The sequence below is a fragment of the Protopterus annectens genome, chromosome 7.part1 (assembly GCF_019279795.1).
Source record: "Protopterus annectens isolate FY-2018-M chromosome 7.part1, PAN1.0, whole genome shotgun sequence".
NCBI lineage: Eukaryota > Metazoa > Chordata > Ceratodontiformes > Protopteridae > Protopterus > Protopterus annectens.
The window spans coordinates 184,870,347-184,886,693 of record NC_056740.1 but is presented as its reverse complement, the minus strand read 5'-3'; the positions used below and the strand labels follow the sequence as shown (position 1 = coordinate 184,886,693).

At 36.5% G+C, this 16,347-nt stretch overlaps 1 protein-coding gene across 1 annotated transcript in view; it reads left to right on the top strand.

The window, feature by feature from the left end:
• IFT122 (intraflagellar transport 122) overlaps positions 1–16,347 on the top strand; it is a 2,412,356-nt gene that overhangs the window by 1,039,467 nt on the left and 1,356,542 nt on the right. Inside the window, exon 14 of the mRNA XM_044078630.1 lies at positions 15,414–15,611. Within this exon, the coding sequence (XP_043934565.1) occupies positions 15,414–15,611 (198 nt within the window). The remainder of the gene's footprint in view (positions 1–15,413; positions 15,612–16,347) is intronic.

Genomic DNA, 16,347 nt, shown 5'->3' with positions numbered 1-16,347 from the left:
GGCCGATCGCACCCCAACATTTTGTGCCCAGGGCTGTTGCCTGTCTTGCCCCAACCTAGCTACCCTACTGAAAATATGCATTTGTGTAATTGAAACCTCAACATTATGCATTTATGAGTTTATGTGACCAGAGTCATCATCCATCACATCATTTCACATAGCAATTACTTAATAGGATGGATCACTTCTCAAATTATGCAGATGATGGCATTCTGAATCCATAGTCTTCTTTGCACAGTCTTTTCTATTTACTGTGTAAAATGACACAACTGGCCAATTTTTTGCTAGGTCACTGTCAGTTACCAATATATTAATGGGTAAAATGTTGACAACTTAACAAATCATACCAACTTGTAAAATTGAGGTAGAGGAAGACATTCAAAATGAATTCATGCCATTCTTTTATCTTTATTTGTTGCTCGTCAAATACAGTCAAGAACAATTTTCATAGTAGTGTATACAGATTTATTTTAACACCTTAACTATTTCAGTTGCAATTGTATTACTTTCGATAGTAAGATATTAAAAAATAGCCCAGGAGAACATCAGATTTGTCTTCTGTGATGGTGGGGACTAAACCCACAAGCATCATAACATATAGTGTCACTGCAAATAGACTTAACTTGCTGAGTCACTTTCAAGTTATGTTGGTGGTTGCACAGAGAGTCAACAGTCTACTTTTGTATACTCATAATAATTCTAGAATGGATTGCCATTAATGACACGTTGTATTACTGTATAAATGTACTTTGTGTGTATTAGAGTTAATTCTTACTGCTGAATCATAGATATATTATACAGAATTAACCTGTATTCACCCAGCGCCTTCTCAAGTCTTCCAGTTGTTCCCTATGCATCTTCTTATTCCTTTTGATTTGTTCAGGAGCTGCAGAGGTAGAGCATATTGAATATATGTATGGTGCCATGCATTTTCAGGGTGTAAGGAAGGGTAAATTATATTATACTTATAGTGCAGAGGTGACGAATGGTCTCAAACCTCTTGCTCCCATATGCCAAGGAGTTCAGCATTTCTATGAGTTGTGTCATTTTTGGGGTGACAGCACTGTTCCCCAGTGTGTGGGATGCCAGTAGCATGGGTGGCAGCCTTCACCACACTATTCCCAGATATCAGCCCTGTACTGAGGCCTGGTATAGCCCCCCTGCAGTAGCCCCACAGCTGTAATGCTTACGAAGGAGATGCATGAATATCATGGTTTCCTCCTGACACCACTGTTTGCTTTAAAAGGAGCGCCATCTTCCCCTTCACCAGCCATTAGTTTCTCCTTACAAGGTGAAATGGAATGATTAATGAGAGGCAATTTCAAACCTAAGGATGAAAGGTAAATATTGGCGGCCCAAGATAGTGGACTACATACACGTACACACAGCAGTGAAAATCACTGTAAAATAAATGCATATGACAGGATTTTAATCCATGAATATAGCTCAGTCCAGAGCATTGCACAGGTATATCACTGATGCTTTCAGACAAAATGTGAAAAAAAGATGCTCATTGTAATACTTAGAGAGTGAAAACAATAAACAATACTGTACAGCCTCATTGGATTAGGACAGTGATTTGAAATGGAAGTTTCAGTCTTTAATACATTGAGTATGGAAGTTGTTACAGAGAAAATAGTCCCCATATAATACTTTTATGTTGTTGTCATGTTAGATTTGCTTATTGATGTACAATGTTGCTAAGCTCTGGTGTTTGACTGATGTCAGTCTGTGTGCATGCATAAGATTTTCTTCAGTTTTGCCATAAGATAAGAACTAGTAGCCTGTCTTTAGCAATGATCAGTGATGCAGCTTAATGTCGAGTGTCATGCAAAAGATAGTTACAAAAATACTGAAAAATTGGTTTATAAGCCGTTTGTGCCCATGCGTTTGTTGTGTTTATGTATTTTTTCACTAGATCAAACATAGAAGATTGAGAGGATAGAGATGAAAAGGGAATGGGAGAGGAGAAGTGATCAGAGGTGGAATGGCATAGTAAAATAACATTGCAATCATGTAGTAATATGCTTCCATTGATACTTTAATGTGTGGAACATGGCAAACCTAATTCCTGTGTTTTATATTGAAATTCTATGCACAATATTGACTATAACTTCCTAGGGTTATGGCTGGCATGACCAGTGTTGACAGCCTGTGGTGTATAGAATATGAAGCACTCGTGGCACATAATTAATTAACTATTTATTTATGTATTTATTTATTTATTTATTTATTTTTAAACAAGAAACATCTTTATTAAATTATCACCTTTATTAAATTTTCACTTATGACATAGACCATCATGCATTTGTATAAATGAAAGCAAGCCATATTAATATAATCGTAGTTGCAAGCATTGTACATCACCAACCATATTGGCATAATTTTAGTTGTAAACATTATACATCACTTATAATCTCCCCAATCATTGTCAGTCAAACATTATATAGCTCATTCAAATCTTGCCTTCTTTTAAACCTCATTCCTCCCCCGTACTTAAATATACCAAATCCGAGATCGAACTACAGTGCCAAAAATGGCAAAGTAACAAAGCGGCCAAGTGAATTCTTTCCCAGGGAAAGAATTCACTTAAAAGCTGCTTCGATATTTTACCTTTTCAGTATTTTAAGTTCAACCAAGATGCATTCAAAAGAATGTGTCTTCGGTCTTGTAATAGGAACCCTATTGTATGTATCCCTAATTGCAGTCACCCTTATCGGCAGAATCTGATTTCTCCATCCCCGTGTTGGCTTAGTTCTCAGAATACTTTCTACTACTTTATGAATATAATATTCTGCATAGTTATTGTTATTCTCCTGATCTGTTTCCAAAATCCCAGTCTCTCCTTGTTTCTTGAGCTTCCCAGTGTTTTAGCATCATCCTTTTCCACTTTGAGTGATAGGTTTCAGCTTGTGCTATGTATAGGAGCCTTAATGGTGTAGCTCTGAAGTACCCTTCAGATTGGGTAATCCTACTCCGCCTTGTTCTTTTGGAAGAATCAGCTTATCCAACTTGACTCTTGCCATCTTCCCTTCTCAGATGAAATCCTTCAGCTCTTTATTAATTGGTATCTACAACTTCTCCCCTGGTTGATAAAAATATGCCTGGTCTGTGCATAAGACTAAATGGACTAAAAACATTTAACTACTCGTATTTTACTATCCATATCCATATAATTGATCTTCCAATTTCTCAGTTTTTTATTATCCTTTGTTTAGTCTCTTCCCACATATCCTTACCTGCCACTTAGGATTCATTTTTAATCCATACTCCTAAGTGCTTCATTTTATCATGTCCCCATAAATATGGATATCACTGAACCAATTTGTGTGTGAGTACATAATTTACAGCTGTTGCCTTTGTTTTAGCTTCATTAATTTTGAATCCCAAAAAGATTTGAAACTGTCTCAAAATGTTCCAGAACACAGAAATGTCCTTTTCTGGTTTTATCAAGTATAACATAATATCATCTGCAAATAGAGCCAGCTGTTCTTGACTACCATACCAATTATATCCTTGAATTTTTGAATCCCTTATTTTCTTTGCTACTGGTTTTAAATATAATGCAAATAACAAAGGGAAAAGAGGACACCCCTGTCTGGTTCCTCTGATCAAGCAGAAATTATTAGAGAGGACCCTACCCAATTTCATTTTCATCTCCATATCCTCTTAATCAACCTTATAATTCTATCAGGGAATGCAAATGCTTCCATTGCCCTGCTCATAAAGCCCCAGCTCACTCTGTTAAATGCTTTCTCTGCATCAAGACCCACCAGCAACAGTGATATTTTCTTACATTCTGCTTACCTCTTGATCATCAATGTTTTGTTAATGTTGTCAAATGTTTTCCCCCTCCACAAAACCACATTGATCCATATCTATCAATTTTGGCATCACTTTTGCCATTCTTTCAGCCATTGTAGACACTTTATAATCATGGTTTAGTATCAAATAGTAAACAGAAGCACCAAGCCAAACCGATCCAAAGCAGGAGGCTTTATTGTACACACGAAAAGCACACAGGCAGGAAAAACACATAAACGCTCCCAAATCTTTGCGTTTTCATAAAAACTTCATCAGATGCAAACCCATTCATGTGATTAATGACTACATTTATGGTCACATCAGTTTAAGATATCCAATAGCCAAACAGCACTAATCAAATATTAAAATTCAACAATATAGTTATTTCACACTCTAATCATCCCACTAAGCAAACCACCTTATGTAATAGCTGAGTAGCCATAAAACCATAAAATGAATATTGTTTCAGTATTGTTAAAAACAAGTTAAACAATCTAAAATCAGATTTATTTAAAAATCACTAAAAAAATAAATAAAAGGAATACAATTCATTACATCTACCATATGGTTCAATAACAATACCACTATCTTGTGGGTAAAGTCAGTAATTGCATACATCAACTAGAAACACAGAAAATCCATGGGAAGGAAATAATGCTAAATATAAATATAAAAATTATATGTAAAGTAGTTATAATTTTATTTTGTTTTTAACAATACTGAAATAATATTAATTTTATGGTTTTATGGCTACTCTGCTATTAAATAAGGTGGTTTACCTAGAGGGATGATTAGAGTGTGAAATAACTGTATAGTTGAATTTTAATATTTGATTAGTGCTGTTTGGCTGTTGGATATCTTAAACTGATATGACCATAAATGTAGTCATTAATCACATGAATGGGTTTGCATCTGATGAAGCTTTTTACGAACGTGCAAAGATTTGGGAGCATTTATGTGTTTTTCCTGCCTTTGTGCTTTTCGTGTATACAGTAAAGCCTCCTGCTTTGGATCAGTTTGGCTTGGAGCTTCTGCTGACTGGTGACATTTTACCAAGTTTTTCTCCTTTTTGACTTGATTAGTATTGAAATGGGCCTACAACAAGCTGGATCTGATGGGTCTTTCCCCTGTTTAGGTATTACAGCTACCACCGCTTTCTTCCAGGATGTTGGTACTTCTCCTCTTAAAATACTGTCAAACAAATCCTTCCAGATCTTTATCAATTTTTCCCCTCCTAGCTTCCAGACTTCCAAAGGGGTAACATCTATTCCTGGGGACTTTCCTATGGATTGGTTATGTATCACCATTTTATCTAATCTCCTCCTATCCTGTTAGTAATTGAGCCTCGTCTACCTCTAACCTTGGCATATTTTTATTTATTTATTTTTTATTTATTTTACATTTGTTAACCGGGAAAGTCTGACTGGACACAGATCCATTTTCAGCGGAGGCCCGGGGAGAAAAGCTCCAAGAACACTACGTGCAGAGAAATTTTACATACATAAACAGCTCTAGACATCTAGTAAACGCATACCAAGGAGAGGCCCGGGGAGAAAAGCTCCAAGAACCTTACATACAAGGAGAATTGTACATACATAAACAGCTCTAGACATCTATCAAACACATAGCAATGTTCAACTTTATATACTGTAATGTGCAGTTTTACAAGTTATTAAGAGAAATAAAGAACATAGGTCAATAATATTAGGCATTAAGACAGCACATTTTTTTTTTTTTAGTAATGGTTAATTATCTAATAATTGGCTATTCAGGGGAAATGTTTATCAGAATATTTAATTCTTCCATAAACATTTCCATTTGTACCTTTTCATGATTTCCATATTTCTTTGCTTTATATAAGCTTTATAGAATTTCCAAAGTATTTCTAATACCTCTACAGGATCTGTTGTTGTCTTTCTTGTTATAGGCTCTCTAAGCTTGGTGACAGCCCTTTCTACTTTCTGTTACCTGAGTCATTGTGATAAAAGTTTTTGTGCTCTAGAGTTATCAAAAAACAGTTGCTTAACAGCAGTCTTTCTAAACTCATGCATATTATTGAGGTAATCTCTTATTTTTTGTTTAGCATTCTGCAGTTGATCCTCTTCTTATTCTGTGAGATTCCCTCTGTTTTGCAGTACTTTAACATTTATGAGTCCCTTTAAATAATTCTTGTTACTTCTTAATCATATCTCACTTTCTTTTATTTCCACCCTATTTTTAAGGTCCACTTTAATGTTATCCCACTCCCTAGCTGTAATTTGCGAAGAAATTACCATCTTCACTAATAGTGCCTGAATAATTTCTCCTACCCATTTCTTAAATTCCTCTCTTTTCAATAGACAGGGGAGAAAGCACCAGTGTCTCATTTTTATGTCATTACCTGTGTTTTTATTTTAGTTGTTATTGGCACATAATCTGAAATAGTTATTGGGTAGATATCAAGACTTTCAATTAAGTGCACATGTTCCTGTGATATGTAAGTTGTGTCTGGCCTAGCCCAGTTTTTGTATCTTGGGAGATAATATATAAATTCATTCCGATCTCCCAGTACTGAATTCACATCTTCCATACCAAATATTTTCATAAATTTCTTCAAAACTCAACCTACCCTCTGTTGTTATTATAGTCCCTTCTAGAACCCCCAATATATATTCACTGCTGCAAATTAAATTCCAGTTCCCACCTATAAGTAATATGCCTTGCTGTAATCTGATTATTTCTCCCAGAATTTTCTTAGCTCCATTATAGCAGTTTGAGTAGCCCCTTAGTTCTGCAAATCTACCATTATTATCTTTTTATCCTTTTCTATCACTATTGGAGCTACTTTTGCAATATAAATACTCTTTTTTTCCTTTGTCCCAGGTGTTCCACTGAATAACCATCATGAAAACCTATCTTTATCAAATTCACATATTCAGTTCTTTCCAGTTGTGCTTCTTGTAGCTTAGTTTTTTGCACTCTACATTGTTTAATATAGTTGACTCCTGTTTCTATTTTTGTATTTATCTTTGATACCACTGACATTTAAAGACATTACAGAAAGCATCATTGTGTTAAAAAAGCTATTATTCCCACCTTCTGTGTGTAACAGCTTTCTTGTTAAGTGTTTAGTTTTAACTTTTGTGTTACATGCATACACTGTTTGACAGGTTGATTAGTCGTTTTTTGTCATATGCATTTGAGCCTATGCCAAATCTTACAAAACTTTTTGTTTTATTGAAAGCCATCAAAAACACCCCATTACCTCCTAAAACCTATAAACTTTTTACTAACACACAAAGCTAATAGGAACAAGTGTCCCAAACTGACAGCCATACTGACATACTTGGGTTAACCTAAAAAAAGGTTATTTATTCTAAGGCACATGATACAGCCTGTGCTTCAATTAAGTGATGTCTGGATTTATCTTGTCTTTGTAGCTCTTCCAGCTAAAAAAAACACTTGAATGCTTTCAGAAGCATTATCAACATTATATCCTAGCCATTTCTCTTTATCATATTGTCTCCATGGAGAAATGAAGACCAGATACATAAATTTTACTATGCATGCATTTATTTGCTAGAAAAATCTCTTAAAATTTGTTTCTAGATCAAGTGAAGGCCTTTATCCATCTGTGCAAGAATGGGAAAAAGTGCATCTTTTTTGTCATGCTCTTTTGACCAGACTTTTCTTCTTTTTAACAGTGCAGTGCCTACATTTTAAAACTGAACAAGGAGAGAGAGGAAGGGAGAAAAAAAGAGGAGTACCTGTTTACATTAGTATCACCATTACACTTAAAAATAACTGAGAAAACTTTACTTTATAGCATGCAATGAAAATCATGCACTGTAATAATTTTAACAATTTTTTTTTACTTACAGTTAACTTTCTCCCTCCTCTCCTCCTCTCAAGTATTTTTCCGAACATTAAAGATATGAAATATGGCATATGCTGTAGAGTCCCCTCAAAGTTTAACAAAGTCAAAATAGTCCATTATTTCCAGATTTTCTTGTTCTGTTATGTTTCACAAATAGAATTATTGCTTTGTAATCCCACGTGGCAGTTTCCAATTTATTGGTCTTTTTCCTGTTCATCTCCATCTCCCAAATCCTGTTTCTGCTTCATTTCCAATGTACTCCTGATTCTTCTAGTCAACTCTTATGCATTTTTCCTTCTCTCAAGCATTTTCTATTGAAACATTGGAAAAGGTTTCATTGGCACAGTCTTTCTGTGGTCTTTGTTACTAGAAGAACAAGAAACAGCATCTCCTTCTGTTTCACAGCTTACATTTGTTGGGCAAACTTTTATATTTCCTCCTTAGCACATACTGCATCAAGAAAGAATTTTGTCCCTCCAGGAAAGAATATTTTGAATATAGTTGGGTAGAGCTGTTTGAATCTCAAACCTGCTTCACAACATTCCCGGAATAGTGGAATAAATTTACTCCTCTTCTGCCTGGTGTACAGTGAGTAATTATTCTCCAGAAGCACTCTGCTGTTTCCCACTTTTAGTACTTTGTCCTTCTGCCACAGTTTTGTCAGAATCAACTCCTGGTGGTAGGATTGCATATTTACTATTAAAGGTCCAGGTTGCTTTCTCATAGCCAGGTTTGAAGCATACACTCATTATGCCCTTTCAATTAGCATCTGCTGCTCTGGAGTACCAGTCCAGTTGTTTATTTTGTGCTTTCATAAAATGAATACTGTGTGTTCCTTCCAGTTTCTCTGGTACAGCAGAAAATCTCAAGTTTTCCCTGTGTGCTCTGCCCTCTAATTCTATTATTTTTTTAATCATCTTTTCTTGTGCAGTCTCATATTAAGCCAGGCTTTTCTTCATTTCCACCTCTGATTTTTGCAGTTTTATTTATTTATTTATTTTACATTTGGTTACCAGGAAAGTCTGACTGGACACAAGTCCTTTTTCAGCAGAGGCCCAGGAAGAAACTCTCCACATATAACAAAGCACATACAATGTAAGTATTATCAATTACAATTTCACAGTTACAGAATTGACATTTTCCCTTTTACAACGTTTCCCAGATACAGAGAAGGATACTTTACATAATGCATCAAAACCATAATGGTAGGCAATAACTGATAACATTTGATACTTGGTGAGTTAAGAGAAGCTATTCAGTTTGAAAGGTGAAGCTGTAAGTGAAATGCTGGAAGGATGGTTTAGCACAGACTTTACTATAAGAAGGGAGACCTATTTTAGGTAGATAAGTTAGATGACAGGTGGTAAAGGCAGAGCAGAAGAGATACAGAGAATATTCTAAGGTTTAGGCTTACTTCTATCTTTTATCACCTCATCTGAATATCTTTTTAAACCTTCTTTCATTTTTTTCCAGCCTTTTGTTATTTGAGTTGATATACTCCATCAGTGTTATCAGGTATATGCGCAGTTGTCTTATACTTTCCTCTAGGTTACTGGAAATCATATATAGACCTTGCACTGTGTTTTGCTGAACAGCTGCAGTACTCTTCCCAGACCGTAGCCAGTTACTGAAATTTACCCAGAAGTATAAGTTCACTGACTTTCTCTCCTGAGTTTCTGTTTTCACACTGGCACTGGAGGAGTTTGAATTAAGCTATTACATAATGTGCAACCATCCTGGATGTCTGTGGCACGTAATTATTGAACAAATGGTCAATATGTTGATCACTGCTGAGATGTTACTTACACCTAATACTAAGAGAGTCTCAAACACTACCTCAGATATATCAGTTTACTTTTATGCAAAAATATTTTAATGTTTTAACAGTATTTAGCCCTGTTTACCATGGCACTGCAGTGTATGATGCATCTTTTCATTGAACAGGCTGTAGAGCATTTTTTAATTTGTATAGAAGTAATCTTAATGAGGTATACCTGTAAGGTATTAGCTGGACTGCCTCACAGTACTTTCCAGCTGGTCTAGTCAAGTATGTGCATGGCTTTGTGGACTACTCAACACAATGTTTATATGTTTTGCTCATCACCGCATGGTGCAATTCAAAAACACTAATGAATTAAGAATTAATTAGTATCATAACTCTCAACTGTCCAGATTTTCACAGAATGTCCAGATTTTTGGCTCTTATTTTTGGTCTGTTCTTCATAAAATTTCTGGTTTCTGACAAATCACTGGGGTGATATGAGAATTGAAATCACTAAATAATTACATACATTTGAGTTTCAGGCTTCAAATCCTTCAGAAAATGTATGTTAAAACAAACAGTATTATTCAAGCTACTTTCTAAGTTTTTAAATGCAGTGTACACCCCTATTTTTGGACCTCTGTTCTTCCATTTTGTCGAGTTTTGTCCATAGTTTTTGAACTAAGAGGTTGAGAAGGATGATTGGTATATGCATTGTGCCAGAGAGGTGGAATGCATGCAGTATTAGTGAGATGTGGACCCATGCAATGTATGTATGAGCACATCTGTTGTGTTTAGGTATGCATCATTGTTACTTTTGTGTATTTTCTTAGTTGTGCTGTAGTTATGTAGCATAAGTTCCTCCCTAATCTGTACAAATGATACAAGTACCTTATTCTTATATCATTGTGACTTTGGCTGCTTAGGTTTGATGCAGAGACTGACTAGCCTATGCATGGTTAGGCAGAGTCTGGTGTTTTTGTATGCATCATTTCTACTGTCCTTATTTGCTAAGCTGCTATATATTTTTTGTATTAAAGCTAAGTGCAATATGCTGCCTCTTAGCTGTTATTATGCCAGCCTTCATCTGGGATGGTCCTCCCCTGCTGCTGGTTCCTTGTTTGACTCCTCATCTGTCTCACCTGCTGCCTCTGATGTCAGGAACTGCAGCTGTTGGCTACCATCACCCAGTTCTGTCTGCTTTTGCAGTGTTATATTACATAGCATGCCACAAACTGTTAGAAATTTGGCACATATGGCAGGATCGTACTGCAAGGCTCGGCCAGATGAATCCAAGCAGTGGAAATGTCACTTCAGCAGCCCAAACACATGCTCTGTAATGTTTCTGGTTTGCAAATAGGTATGATTTTAACCTAGATCTGTTGGGTAATGTGGATTTCTCATTGGGGTCATGAGCCAAGGTTCTAAGGATGGTCAGTATCCCTCTAGATATCCCTGTGGGTAGTCACCCCTTACAATCAACTTGTAAAGGTTGCATGTGGGATTTGTGAAAACTGCCTGCGTGGCCTGCATATACATTGTAGATGATATTGCAGACCACCTGGCAATTTAAGGAGCGATATCCTTTGTGGTTCACTTATTTCTTTCTCTGTTCACCAGGTGGGGACTTGATTGCTATGTGAGTACAGTGCATGGCTCCCAGTACCTCCTAGAAATGGGCTATGGCATAGAAGTCAAGCATGGTGTTTGTTCCCTCCTCTAGGGTAAGTGGGAATCCTATACAATCCCCCACATGCTGAAGCATGGCATTGTGGAACTAGCATAGTATTCTAGAGGCAGATACTGAGGTACTCCCATTGTGTCCCTTGTGTGTTGCTGAACGGTCCCTATAATTAATTATGTAAAGACACAAATATCTCTGTACTGAGTCATGTGCTCCATGACTCTCACAGGGCTGCAGATGTCTGATGCCATGTGTCCACTGCTTGTTGTATGGTGTCCCTGTCCACTTGATAGAGATCCATTATGTCAGTCTCTTGGAGGGTATTATAGCTTGGGAGTGGTTGGGGCACCCTGCATTTTGGGAGCGGTGTCTGTCATCATCGACAGCATGAGATAACATAAGAGCCTTTTGCAGATAGAGGTTTACAATTGCTGTAGCAACCACTAACAAATATTTGAGTTTTTCTCTGTTTGAATGCAAGCATATGGCCATGTTCATTGCCAATGCATGTATGGTTATGCAAGTTTTCTACATTTCTGAGTTGCTCCACTGTGTTTTTGCAGTTTATCAGCATACAGTACATCTCATTATATGGTCATTTGCATACTTCTCAGCTGTACCTTATTTTCCAGCTGATCACATCATGCTGAAGTAATTTCTGAATTGCACACACCCCACTCATCTGTTCTTGTCACAAATATTTACTTAGCAGAATGTGGCAAGCGTTTTTGAATCCTGACCAGTATCTGCATTATTTCTATTTTAAATTGTTTTCAGATATTTCCATGATTGTTATTCACATGACTGCGTACACTTATTCATGTTTGTATTTATTATGTAATGAAGTTTTTATTCCTGGTTCCTTTGCTGAAAATTGTCTCTGCCCAGTCAGATGTATGCATGCAACAAAATGCAAATAATGAATGAATTATCACTCAGCACATTTACATTTTAAATTCTTTTCACCATACCAAAATTTCTGAAAGTCAAATTATTTAAAATAGCAGGGCCTTCCATTTTCAGTGTTTGAAACTGAAATTTTGTGTTTTTTATTCTTTTATTTATAAATAAGAATTTTTTGAGTCAGATTTTTACACAGTGACCTAAGTAAACACTTTATACACAAGAGGTTTGTTCAAATGTCTTGGTAGGTGCTACACTGTATTATGCACCAATGTTTAGTTTAGATGTTTAGATTCCACAGTTTGAAGTGGTCCTCTTGTCACATTATTCCCTGTGCTATTTTCTTGCACACTGTTATATATATATATATATATATATATATATATATATATATATATATATGTGTGTGTGTGTGTATGTATGTATATATATATATATATATATATATATATATATATGTATATATGTATATGTGTGTATATATATATATATATATATATATATATATATATATATATGTATATGTGTGTATATATAATATATATATATATATGTATGTATGTATAAAGTTTCCAGTAATTTAAATGTAGACTAGCTGCTGCAGATCAAGCATGGATCCTAATGGTGGATAGTTCACTAACCAGTTGGGGAGCTTACCTTGATTACTTCTTGTTCAGGGAAAGTAGGATGCTGAGGAGAGGAGCTTCATGTAATCTATCTGGAGCTTTGAACAGTGGTGTTTGCCATTAAAGGTTTGGAAAGAAAGCTGAGATCAGACCCCTTTCTACTATACAGCTAAGTAATGCTGTAGCCCCCGGCAATGTAGGAAACTGTTCCAGTACAAATTAAGGAATTCCTTCTTCAGATGAGGTGCCAACTGACTACATCTCCTGGTCCGCATTTAGATTGTGTCTTGTCAGAAGATTTCCTTATGAGAGTTCAAGAGGTGACTCTTGAAGCCTTTTGATCAGCAGATGTGTTCTCCTAAGCCAAATATGTTATCACTATTAGTAGAGATGCATCCCATGTTTTCTTAGTCACTTAATTTGCAAATAATGGTGACCTCTTTCAGGGACTTGTATGATGCAGTTCTCTGTCATTCTACAGACAGGTTGCATGATTCTGCGATCTCTACACATCATGAACTTGACGAGAGTAGAACTATTGTTCAGCACAGTCTTAATTAAGCAGTTCCTTAAATGGATTCTTTTTCTTTGTCCACTTCGTAGAATCCTTTCTCTTATTAACTAAACTTCATGGCCGATAGGTTTAATCACCCTCATTTTGAACCAGTTGGTCCTTAACCTCTGTGATTATTCTTTTGGAAATTGTTCTTCTTGGTAGGTTTCACTTCTGCATGCGCAATCCTTGAACTGCAGGGTGCTATATGTATGGAGCCTTGATTGGGCTTTTAAAGCAATTTGGTGCCCTGTAGAACTAAGCAACATTTTTTTCTGGAAGTAGTTTAATTAGATAGTTCTAGTCATGCAGTCCAGGAGACGATAGGAAAGTCTAGCCCAAATTCTATTTGTCCCAAAAGACTGTCTGATTAAGTGACTTGTTCAATGTCATACTGTTGGCAAATGGGGGCAGATGGAATCAAACCCTCTACCAAAGGAAGTAACACTTCACTTGTTCATAGCCTTAAACGTCTGTGTTGTCAGACTAATGGTTTTGGATGTCTTCTTAAACCAGTCGTCTGTTCATCTCCCCATCTTCTTTACAGGAACAAAATCCATGAGATTAAGACCTGTTCATACTTCAGATGTGCACCATCAGCTTTAAATGGAGAGGGAAGGTGTTTGAATGAAAGAAAATAGAAAAGTTTTTTGCCTCCGTTGCTTCTAGTTGGGGGAGATGGGGCTTGCAGTAGTTAAGAAAGCCATCAAGTTGCTAAATGCCTTGCTTAGAGATGTCTTTTTATGACTATTTTTGTCATGGCTATTTGGATATATGTTTACACTTTCGACAACAATTTTTTATTTGAATCGTGATAAGTCACTGGGTTACAGTTTCATATAGAGGATTAAGGCTGTGAGCTGCTTCTGAGGTACATCTTGTAGTCCGAGTTTTGATTCCCTCAGTTTCCATTTGCCTGCTGCTCAACTTACTGCAAGTCAGTTAACCAGACAGTATTTCCAGATCAGTCTAAAAAGATGCACTTGTGCATGATAGGGTTACCCAATTAAGAAAATGGTAAAGCAAAAATGCAAAGAGAAATACCAGGATTCAGGCCGTATTTGAATCCTTGATGGTGCCTTGTGAACCCTTGCCTTTTGATATTTTAAGGTGAGTTTATTTTTACTGCATGAGACACTGTCTTGCAGCTGCCCACTGCAGGCTTCTGAAATCAGATTATGTGCACTCACAATATTATTTGATCTGTGAGAAAGCTTACCTGCAATAGGTGCTTATTTTCCTCCTTGTCTTCCTCTCTGTCTGGACAGCCTTTCCATTCAGCATCTGTGAGTAGATTTTCTTGTGCCCAGTATATAATTTTTGTATTTTAATATTGTTATGCCTGGGATGTGCAGGGGCTAGTTCATACCTTCTAGCCCAGTGCATGATGTCATGATAGGTGTTAGCCAGAGATGTGCATGCCTCGGAATGTATGAACTAAAGAACCTTTCAAGCTGTGCTTAGCATGATGCATCAGAAGAGGACCCCCCCCCCACCTCAGGTTCTGTGGTGCAGGGAATAGGGGATGGAGTCATTGTTATGATCCGCATGACCCAAGAACGACTAGCAACTCTGATGTTGGAGGAGACAGGGAAGCTAGATGGAAAAAAGTGGCTTTCCCATCCTGCTGACTTCAGGAGTGAGGGAGGGAGGAGATCTGTCTGTGATGAAGACTTATCCCTGGTGATAAGAATGTGCCATAATCATAGGACTGATGGTTGGTAAAACTGCAAAATTTGTAAGGGGGTGTAAAACTGAATGAACGCTGTGTGTGGTAATGCACGTAATGTCACTATCTCCGCTCAGTTAAGGCATACCAAAAAAAGTCCTCCTTAGCATGTGGAGCCAATGTATGTGATGCTGAAGGCTGCTCCACACCATTTTCCCTGCCTAACCCACTGTTGATGAGGACACTCAAGGAAAAATGGTGTAGCCAGACAGCTGATGGTCAGCTTAGGGTATGTAAAAGCTGGGGGAGGGAAGAAGAATATATCCCTAGAACTTCCCACTACAGATGGTCTTACATAACTGATATGGTAAATACATATCTGTTATTTACCCTTCTTCAGAGAGTTATCTTAGAACAGATCTATGAAACTGTTGTGTACCTCATCCTGACGCCATAGAACTGTGTTATATTTTATATAGATAAATAAATAAAATATACACATGCATATATGTGTGCATTATGCAGAAGTCTGGTATATTTATGTTTTTTTTTGCAGGAGCCGAATGCTAACAGTGTGGCCTGGAACACTCAGTGTGATGACATGCTGTGCTTTTCTGGCGGTGGCTACCTTAACATCAAAGCAAGCAATTTTCCTGTTCATCAGCAGAAGCTTCAGGGATTTGTGGTTGGTTACAATGGCTCCAAGATTTTTTGTCTGCATGTTTATTTCATGTCAGCTGTGGACGTCCCTCAGGTAATACTGCTTTGGAAGGCACAATGTTTGAAGATTTTAAATGTACACATTTTCTTAAATGTAAACTTTGGTTTCTTTCACGTCTCTCTGTGTTTCTCTTTCTAATCTCATATATTTGCCTGTAAAAGGTTAGTAGGTTTTATGCTGATGTCACAATCATTGTAAATACTCAACTAACGTTTTCTCTGTTTATCTAAGTTATTTTTGGTATTTGGAACTTCATAAGTAGTGTGTGTAATTTAAATAATGTTGCATTAGTTCATGCTCTGTAGCACTTTCATATTTTTCTGTCATTTTTTCTTAGGTCCAACATAAATTCTTTTACAAGTTCCTGTCACAGTGAAACAATTTTACTTTTAATTAGGGTTGTTGTTTTTGCATTAAATTAGTATTGTTATGAGGAGAATTAAAACTCTTGTTATTTTCTCTTCTAAGTCTTGCAGTTCCTGTTCTTCAACGGATTTTAACACTTGCTCATCTAAGAAATATATATTTGATAATGGTGCTTTGATGTGCATTTAGCATATTATAAAGCACCCCCCCCCCCCCCACATGCACATCAGGCATACATTTAGCCATTTTTTTGTTTGATTCTGGAACTTATTTAAAATTGGCAGAACTTATTTTTTGCCAGCTGTTACTGGTATGTTTGAATGTAACCAATAAAATATAATTATCTCCTGTTGCTGTAGAGTGCCCATTTCTCCAGTTGATGTAGCCACACATTTTATTTATA